Source organism: Perissodus microlepis, chromosome 17, assembly GCF_051167445.1.
Source record: "Perissodus microlepis isolate ML-2025 ecotype Zambia chromosome 17, ASM5116744v1, whole genome shotgun sequence".
In the NCBI taxonomy this organism is placed as follows: Eukaryota; Metazoa; Chordata; class Actinopteri; order Cichliformes; family Cichlidae; genus Perissodus; species Perissodus microlepis.
In genome coordinates this window covers 19,072,021-19,082,641 of record NC_140477.1, presented here as the reverse complement: position 1 = coordinate 19,082,641, position 10,621 = coordinate 19,072,021, and the positions used below count along the sequence as shown (strand labels likewise).

General features: G+C 37.5%; 1 protein-coding gene across 1 annotated transcript; it reads left to right on the top strand.

Moving 5' to 3' along the window:
* Nucleotides 1-624: 624 nt before the first annotated feature.
* Nucleotides 625-8,643, top strand: LOC146369487 (histone H1.2-like). The gene is given in 4 exon segments (XM_084910664.1): nt 625-696; nt 3,722-3,743; nt 8,250-8,567; nt 8,570-8,643. Coding segments are annotated over 4 exon segments (486 nt in total).
* The last annotated feature ends 1,978 nt before the right edge of the window (nt 8,644-10,621 follow it).

Below are 10,621 nucleotides of genomic sequence, written 5' to 3'. Positions count from 1 at the left end.
ATGATACCAGCCCAAACCAGTACTCCACCTCCACCTTGCTGGCGTCTGAGTTGGACTGGAGCTCTCTGCCCTTTACCAATCCAGCCACGGGCCCATCCATCTGGCCCATCAAGACTCACTCTCATTGTGGAGACACAGAAAGACACACAAAACACCAAAGCATGCAATTAATACTACAAAAAAACAAAACAAAAAACAAATCAAATGTAATGCCAACCCAAAAGTTTAGTGGAGGATTCTCTCCATTCTTTTCCACCGTGCTATACTCTGCAACACTAATATCCTCAGTTAGATGAATTGGTTTTACATCAAACATTGTGCTAGTCTGAGAGCAGGGATGTGAAACATAAGACCGAGGGCCAAAATTGGGTCAGGTTACCAACTGTGCCGTATGTACACAGGAACGTTAGTTTGCAAAACTGCTCAGATGAAATGATCTTTGATTAGACAATTGTCAAGGATGGTTGAAGGAGGACCCAAATGCATAACTTTTTGAATGGAAAAAGTGTTTATTTACAATGAAAAGAAACTATGAAACAGTGCCAACAATCCGCAGTGCATGTGTTCCCAGTTCACATGCTGTGATTCTTCTCCTTGATACGTGGTGATGTTTTGTCCTCCTCGATGCATGTGTACAACAGTGTGCTGCTCCCTCCACACGTTTCCGCAATTCACCTGGAAACAAGAGATGCCACAGTGAGTACAGCCCCATCCACCGGCCAACAAAAACACTTTAAGCATTCCAACAGGAAACAACTGTGAACTAACTAACTGTGTTAGTGTAATGATCCCACGCCAACTACCTCTCCACTGTTCTCTTAAGTAGGATTATCCTCAGGTGTGTCTGACTCAGAGGTGGGACTCACGGGAGACTCTCCAGGCCTGGTGTGGCAGCAAAACTCTCTCTCTCTCTCTCACACACACACACACACACACACACACACACACACACACACACACACACACACACACACACACGTGTACACACGTGTACACAGGGAGACGCGGGACCAATAGCAGATCACACCAACAAACAGCCACAAGCGATCCAGAAAGACCAGTAAACTAATAATTTTCCTTAAACCCAAAAATGACGCATGAGCTCTGGGTCCTCAGACCCAGGACCCTGAAGATAATCTACTGATAATTAAATTTTTTGTGGCACAACTTGTTATATTTGTTCAATCCAACATGAGTGAAAACAGCATTTTCTTTATTTTTCTGAAAGAGAATTTCATGTTAAAAAGTACTCTATATGTTCTTTTAACATAGTGAAATTCAGCTCTACATCATTCAGAAATTATCACTAGTTGTCTTGTGCAATGTAAAATTTTGCATTTGTGCGAGTTTAAACACGGGACATTACAAGAACACTTGAATTTTTTCCATGGCTTAACGAGGCAATAATGACACATTTTTTCATGTATTTTTCCCAAATTACAGATTTCTGCAAAACAGTGACGTGGGACTCATTGGAGGGTAGTGTTTGCATTGCTTTGCTCTGTCTGACAGCTCGTTCACACTCGGAGGACTAAAAGTGCTCTGTGGATGCTCAAAGTCTTTGTGGGTTGAATTATTCCACAATGAAAAATGATTAGGAATCATAAAAGAATCAAGTATGATATGCACAAAAAACTACAAAGACACAAAAAAGTATAAAACTTACTTTAAACAAAAAATAAATAAAACCAAAAGTATTATTTAATAAGATGAAACTATAAAAGTAATAAGGGGGAAGTTAAAGTCAATGTAATCTGTATTTGAGTGCAGTACTCATACTGCTTTACATTTTAAATCACTGCAGAAATGTGATGATATAACATAAAAAGGATGTAACATCGCTGTGTGTTAGTGTAATACTCCTATAAATATATCTCACTATTTAAAAAACTGAGTACATTGTGTGCAGATGCAGTAAAATCTACTTTAAACTGTAGAGCAATAAACTGACTTTCAGTAAGTCGGCTCCTCCTGCTGACGACAGATTCTCATGAAACTAAAAGGAATCGTGTCTCCACATCTGGATTGTTTTAAACGGGGCATAACGCCGCCCTCTCCTCCACTCCAGCCAGCCTGAGAACAGCTTCCCTCCCTGTTCACAGCAACAACTATTTCCACTGGATTTAACTGGAAGGAGGAAGACCCTGTGTTCAACCTCCCCTTCCTAATCAAGCATTCCACAGAAGTTTCCACCTCTAACATACCGGAACTCCCGCCCAGCAAAGCCCTGAAACCCTTAAAAGCAGCTCACTCAGCTGCTCTCCTCTCATTTCACTTCACTTCGCTGCAGTCGGAGCTCGTCTGGACTTTAGGAACAGTACTGTTATTTTGACTGCATTTTCCAGCTGTAAACATGGCTCAGATCAGCAGCATAAATGCCTGATCTATAACTTAAAATCTGCATTCTCTCCTTTTAGTCACTGTTAGTCACTATTTATTATTCACATCTAAAATTAGGGTTATATCTTTTTGTTGACTCTAAGGTCCTTAGATCCTGTGCCACAGTGGGGAGAAATTCAGCTTTTTTACCATCAGGCAGAGATGTTTTTGTGGTCAGATATTGGGAGTCAAATCTGTTGTAAAATTGTTTTCAGCAAAGTTTGATACCCCCACCTTTGACATGCTGAAAAATTACAGCATCTGTTTCTGAACAAAAAGGAAACTAGTACAAAATCTAATTCCAAAAAGTAAAAAAAGAATTTAATAACATTAAAATTTGTTAACTTGCAGAAAACCTGATGCCTAACTCATCTTCCTGTGTTCCCCAATAGCTCCTTGGTGTGATTCTTTCCTCCATCATGGTGTACCACCTGTATCGCTCCAACAGCCACACCATGATGATCCTCACGAGACCACCAAAATACAACGAGATGTGCAAACCTCCACCATACTAGTCAAAGTATGATAGTTTTTTTTTCCTTTTGCTAGCTTGGTGCACAGATTTCTGGAGCCCTGTCGAGTCTGTTTTCTTGAATTTGAAAATGACATATTTGGTTGAGGTTCATATCATTGTGCCTTATGTCTTCATGATGAAGTTGTCTAAATTGAGATCATCAGTTTCAAGCGACTTGAAAAACGATACTTAGTAATCTTAAATTGAAATGTAAATGTCTAAAATTTGACTGGACTCTTTTAATTCAACCTTTATCAGAAATCCTTATTTTCATCACATTAACAATGAGAAAATGTCTAAAAAGGAAAAATAACTGAATCTAGCGATTTCCAAGGCTGAACAGAGGTGATGGCTTACAACACCAGCTATTAGCCACCTACTATGCAGTCTTGAGACCATTTCCAGCCAAATTATTGCTCACTGACACCTTTGACTCATGTGACCTGTTATGTTTCTAGAATGCAATGTTACTGTTACTAATTCTGTTTGCTATGGTAACATTTGATGAAATTAAAAGCCACATTCCTTTGCTACCTCATGTGAAGTTTCTTAGTAATACAAAGACAGTTAAGTTATATTTTGAAAACTGAGAACTGTGTTGATGCAGCTACTTGTAAAAATGTTTATAAAGGGAAATATTTTTGTATATTTTTTTGGTATTTTTAGTGTCTTCTTTGTGTCATGTTTGATTCTTCTGATGTAAACTGTAAATCTAAAGGTTTTACAGGATTAAATGGTGACAACAGAAAGTCTGTGTCTGTGTGAAATCTTCTTCTGTTGTACAAAAAAGGAACTTATTCTCATTGCATTTTTGTTGACTGTTACTAGACAAAGGTTATAGTAGAACTTGGTGAGCTGAGAAGCCTGCAGTCTGAGACTGAACTGCTCTGTTAGCATAATATGTTATGTGAAGTCTTTAAGATATGATCTTTCTCATATTTGCGTATAAACTTTGAATTTAATTGAACCATTGGAGAGAAGCAAATATGAGCGAAATAATAAAAAACAAATAAGTCTATGAACTCATTCTTCAACATCACCCTGAGACACAATGCTTCAAATTTTAGCAATATTGTGCAAATTAATGTGTTTAATAAGTGCGCTGAACAACATATGCTAGCAAACAAGAGATCTACAATTTCTCACAGTGTTATTGGACCCATCTAATTGCCATCTAAAGTAAATATCTGGTTAGAGATCCTGTTTCCAAGATTTTTATTACTGAGTGCAATAAACCTCAATTTATGTCTGAATTTAAAAATAGGCAATTAAAAGTGAACCAGGTTTTTTGTGATAAGCTTTTAGTTTAATCTGCAGAATTCTATATTTGGCTTCATAGATAAATACAGCACGGTGTCATCTGCATAGCAATCAAAATTTATGCAGTTTTTTTCTAATTATATTGCAGAAGGGATGCACGTATGTTATAAAATGTATTGATCCTAGCACCGAACCCTGTGGAACTCCAATACCGAGTTGATGAGCCTACTGTAAGAGGCCATAAGAACATTAATAATAACCTTCACTAATAATGTTTCTGTGGTGCAAGGAACTCTGTAAGTAAAAGTAAACTTAGAAATTGGTCTATAATTAGCTAAGATAACAAGGTCAATTAATGATTTAATTACGGCCACTTTAAAGCTTGTGATGCGTATCCTGTTCCTAAAGAGAGATTAATCAGATTTTAAATTGAAGTCTTATGTCAAAATTTCTTTGAACAGTCCTGTAGGAATGTGGTCTAAAAGGCACATTGATGGTTTAAAGGAAGAAATCAGCAAAGGTAACGTAGAAAGATTTATAGAAGTGAAAAAGGGATGATTCTGATTTTTCTGATAAGGAATACTTGACTCAGAACAGATCTTTTACTCCTCAGCCTCCCTAAAAAGAAACCTGGGGTTCTTCCTTTTTTCCCCTCAAACAGTGACAAATAAGATGTAGAGTAGCAAATAATTTTTCCAGACCAAACAAAGATCTAAATGAGTACAATCCCATAATCCTCTAAGGATACACTAGCAACGCTAGTTAGGTTCAGTGAGCCGTGACTCCTGCAGCTGTAGCTGTCCTCTTGTGATTCTTCCTCTTGATAAAATTGTTAGGTCATATGGGGGACTAAAAGAGCCACGTGCATTTTAAATGTTGGAAATAAATCTTTATTGTTTGAATCCATTTACTTATTTTTCTTTTTTCTATTTTAAAAAAGACTTTGAAAATCATTTTTTAAATTTTGAATTTGAAATGTGACTCAACACATTGAGAAATCATTTCATATGTAATTTATTATTCATTTAATTGATAATGAAAACTGTATTTATAAATCGATATTTCAAAATGTATTATTAATCCATGAATACATGCTTTGAGTTGAAAATTTAACAAAAAAAGAAAAAGTATTCAACTTTAAATAAAAACCTTATTTTTTATACAGAAAACAAAAAAAACCCCTCCTTTCTTCTCCTGCTGCTGTTTGTAGTTTCACTGCTGTGGTCTGTTCAGCTACAAAGACTGGGAGAACATCCCCGACTCCTGTGTGTGCAGCCAGGAGGAGGAGAAGGAGGGCAAGTGTCAGACTGTCAGAAACAACGTAGCAACCACTATCTAAAAAATATTTTGTTGGCTCAACTTAAAAAATTGAGGCAACAATTTCTACTCAGCTTTTTAAGTTACAAATTTTGCATATTATTAAGTAAATCCAGCAAGTAATTTTTAGGTTTGGCTAACTCAACTGGTTTAACACACCAACATGATTTACTTTGACCTCCAAAAGCATAATTAAGTTTATGCGACCTAATATTAATTTCAAATTTCTGGTAATATTAAGTTGAGAAATTACATTAGTTGAGTTACACTAACAAACGTTTTTACATATATCCTACTCACAATTATCCATGCCAGTTAGTTTAGGTTTCTATAGTAACTTTTCTAAAAAAAAAAAAAAAAAAAAAAAAAAAAAAAAAAAATCACACATAGCCATTTCACTTATTCCAATTGATTATTCTATTACAAAACATTTACAAAGTAATACACTTCTGTGTCAATACAACATAAATGAAACATTACAGCAGCCCTTTAATTATAAATGCCTGGGCAAAAAAATTTACTTCATATACATTAACTTAAATTGGTATCAACTTGGTCAACTTGTCGCAGAATCAAGGAAATGACAAATGATTTTGATGTTCAATAACGGAACAGTCCAAAGCTAAGGTTATATGGATTACGAACCTCTCTCAAAACTACACTCATCTAGGACTGCATACAAAAACATAAGAGGCACATCAGAATACTACAGTCCAATTCACATTTATTTCACGACAGAAGTTTGCACTTAAGAAACATTACCCGTGGACTGGCTTTAAGTCCATCAAGTTCCAGAAATACCTTCTGGAATACCTCTAGAGCAGGGGTGGGCAATCTCAGTCCACGAGGGCCGGTGTCCCTGCAGGTTATAGATGTGTCCTCAAACCAACACAGCTGATTTAGATGGCTAAATTAGCTCCTCAACATGTCCTTCTCCAGAGGCCTGGTAACGAACTAATCATGTGATTCAGGTGTGTTGACCCAAGGTGAGCTCTAAAACTTGCAGGGACACCGGCCCTTGTGGACTGAGATTGCCCACCCCTGCTCTAGAGTGTTCTTTACTTGTTTTGGGTAGCTCAGATTGAGAGTGTATATCAGCCCCATCATTAAGGCACACACTCTGGGCACATCAAGGTCTTCCAGACTGCTGCACGTCTTGTGACTACAATCTTTACCACTTCTTCTGGGAACTGTTCTTCACCATCCTGGCAAGTAGGTTAAATGGGAACATGTCAGTATTTTATGTGCCATTTAAAAATATAACACAAAAGAATGTGAGATTCACCTACCAGCTGTTCTCTGAAGAGATCCTCTTCTTTGTCTTTCCGATACAGCATCAGGCAACGGATTGCGACCTCTCTTCTTGTTTCCACCGAACTCTGGAGAATAAAAAAAGCAAAACAAAACTTAAACTTACAGTTTATTAGGTGAAAAGTCAAAACTGTTACATTTATTGGACTTGTGTTGTGCCAAATATTGATTTTAAATATGTTTTTAAAAGAATTAAAGATTTAATCTTTGTAACTTCAATTTAAACTGTTACATACTGGCCTGCTTTAAATGCACCCTTTGCTAGCAGTAGGATAAGGTGAATAAAAGTAAATGTAACCTAAATTTAGAGACTATTTCAAACTTTTTGTTGAGTTGTGTTCTAAGGATTAAACTATAATTGTTATGTGTAAGATATGTGAAAAAGTACCTGTGGACAAGTCTTGTAATGATGTGATAAACTAATAAAAGCTCCTATCCACCCTGTTGTAGGTCTGCCTATGCCACAGGTAGGCTCTGCTGTGTCCTTTGCATCCAGCTTTCCTAGCTATGACCAAAGAGGAATTTCCATAAAAGCTACCTTCAATCTAACTCCTAATTCGATGGCTCCGTAGCCACCTTTCTATCTCCCTTTATATAATGCAACTATTGTAGTAAGTGCTATGCATAAGATGGAGTTGTACAGGGAATGATTTCCTGTGGTGTTAAGAGGTGAATTTTGGTAATCTCAGTCTCTCACTAAACCCACTCCTGTGACTGGTCAGCACATGATGGAGTGGGTCGGAGGTATTGTTCAGCATTTTACTTATCTTGGACAAAAATTTGTGGTTACATATTTTTCAGTAGGTGGAAGAATAACAGAATCCTCCAGAAAGAGGAGCAGAGACATACTGGGCATAATTAAAAATACTATATTAGATTAAACTGAGGTCGCTATCCAGGACACGAGATAAGCTTTATTAATCCCAGAGCTGGGAAATTCACCAACATGGGCAGAGCAGGATAAAATAAATAACAAATAATAATAACAACATTACTATGATTAAATAAATAAAATAGATACAATGATAAAATATGTTTGACTAGTAGTGACAAAAAGAATGTTTAACAGTGAGATTCTGAGGTCTCAAGGTTGGCAAGTATGGCCACAACACCTTACTTTTTTGCCACGTGTATCGCAAACCACGTCTCAGCTGTTTGTGGAGATAAAATACGTCCGCACATGACTCCAACTACACTCAGCCATTGTTGTGAGTGCGCGCTAGCGGCTGCGAGACATTTATACAGCCGTATTTCGCACATGACTATGAAAGGCGGAAGAGGAAGTAGTTCCTTTGAATGTAGACAATCCGAATGATAGTTTCTTTCCACTGTGTTCCTGTTAATGATAAACTACAAATTTACCCTAAATTACCAAAATATCAATATTTTAATGTGAGAATCGATTCTAGAACATAAATGATTGGTATCGGAGGAATCAATATTTCAGGATCGATCTGCACATCACTAGTGGCCGCTTCCAAGGAGCGCAGCGGCGTGTCCGCAGCCGCTCTCAAGAAGGCTCTGGCTGCCGGATGCTACGATGTGGACAAGAACAATGCCCGCGTCAAGACCGCCATCAAGAGCCTGGTGGCGAAGGGCACTCTAGTGCAGACCAAGGGCACCGGGGCCTCCGGATCCTTCAAGATGAACAAGAAGGCTACTGAGAGCAAAGCCAAGAAGCCTGTAAAGAAAACCACTCCCAAAGCCAAGAAGCCTGCCGCGGCCAAAGCCAAGAAACCGGCAGCAGCTGCCAAAAAGCCCAAGAAGGTGCTCAAGAAAGCTCCCGCTCAAAGAAGTCCCCCGCCAAGAAGCCCGCCAAGCCCAAAGTCAAGAAAGCGGCCACAGTAGCCAAGAAGAAGTGAGCTGCCACCACTCTCACACTCAACAACGCTCTTCTCAGAGCCACCACAGCAACACACAAGAGCCACTTCCCTACACTCAATCACCACTCTATCATTCAGAATAATGTCCTTATTATTAAAGCACACGCCCCCCATTTTTCTCATTACATTTACAACTTGTATTAGTATCATGGTGCACATTAGTTCTGTCTTCACAAGTCTACAACTCCAGAAAAAGACAACAATACAAATATTAACTCAATATTTACAACCATACGTTCATAGTACAAGACATCACACCACTTCTTGTTTTACTATGTGACCCTATCATACAAGAAATACACCTTTAAAAGTTATCACCTACATTTTAAAATATTCTGTTAAAAAACAACAAATGTGATGGAAAATATTACGTTTATAGATGCATGTTATTATCCATATATGAGATATGTTTCACTTATATTTTTATTTTTTGAAAGCCTACACTGGCTGTTTTATTGGAAGTACAATGCAGTGGCGGAGCGGGGGGGGGGGGCTTACTGGGCTTAAGCCCGGGTTGTTTTTTCAGAAGCCCGGGGTCTTTTGAAGTGTAATTTTTTCATAGTTAGATGCCTGGCTGCTGACAACTGTATAAAACAAAAAACTACACACAATATTCGAAGCACATAGTGCACACTGTGGGAATTTACGACTGTGCGTAAATCCCCCCTAATATTGGTATGATCCGAGCTCAGGCACTAAGTGGGGCGGGGCAGCTGCTGCCTACGAGTGCGCTGTTGGAGAAGCGCAGCCAGGCAGACAGAGGAGAACTGAAGTTTGACCAGGTACCAAAGCAAATCATTCGTACTGTACAAATAATGTAAATATGACGGTGTATCACGAAAGATATCAAACTGATCACTTGACCCATATCACGTTACTTGCTCTTCAAGTGAATCAACAAATGGCGAAATGAAAAGCCGAACAACAACAATGCTGTTTCTTTAGAGAGTCTTAGCTTACATGTGTGTTTATTTCATATTTTCAGTTGTTACCCTCCACGGCTAAATAAATCGGTTTCAGTAATGTACTGATATACAAGAATGGACATAAGGGGCTTCTTTCAAAGAAAAAACTCTGGTAGTATTTTATATATTATGCTTTGTATGTTGTTCAGTATATTTCATGTATATGCAAAACAAGAGGAATTTCAATACACAGCAGTATATTCACAGTTTAAACCAGATATTTACATACACTTTAGGGAAAACACAAGAGCATTTTTTTTACTGTACAACATCAATTTAGAGTAAACTTGTTTTGTTTTGGTTAAATAAATATTGAAATATCTTTTGAATTAGTTAAATGTCAGAATAAAGAGAGACAGAGCTGTCTAATTTTTTTTATCACTTTCATCAAATTTAGGAGTACATATACACTAAGTTTATTGTTAATTAATAAGAAAACTCCAGACAATTCTATTCTGAGCTGAAGAAGCTTCTGATAGGTTAGTAGAGTCCATGTGAGTAAATTGGTGGCACACCTGTGGATGCATATAAGGCAAAACACAGAGCCTGTTTCTTTGAAATGGGAAAATCAAGAGATGTCAACCAAAACACCAGAAAAATAATTGTGGACCTCCATAAGTGTGGCTCAATTTTGAATACAATTTGGTGCCATTTACAATTAAGAAATACAGATAGTTTCTCTCTTTACTCTTAAATTTAACAAATATGTTTTTTATATTTATCAACCTAAAAAAATAAACATTTAGTCTGATTTGATGTTACAATTAAAAAAGTGTTTGTGTTTTTATCTGAAGAGTTTGTAAATATCTGGTTTCAACTGTATATTTGATGATTGTCAGCACAAAGAGGGAGAGAGAGGAACAGAGAGGGAGATGGAGAATGAGGACAGAACAGAGAAGGAACAAGAGCAGGTGAGACACACATGTGAGTCAAATGGTCGTTTACAAAAAGTATCACCGTATCATAGGTACTCATGTATCTCGTACCTAGTG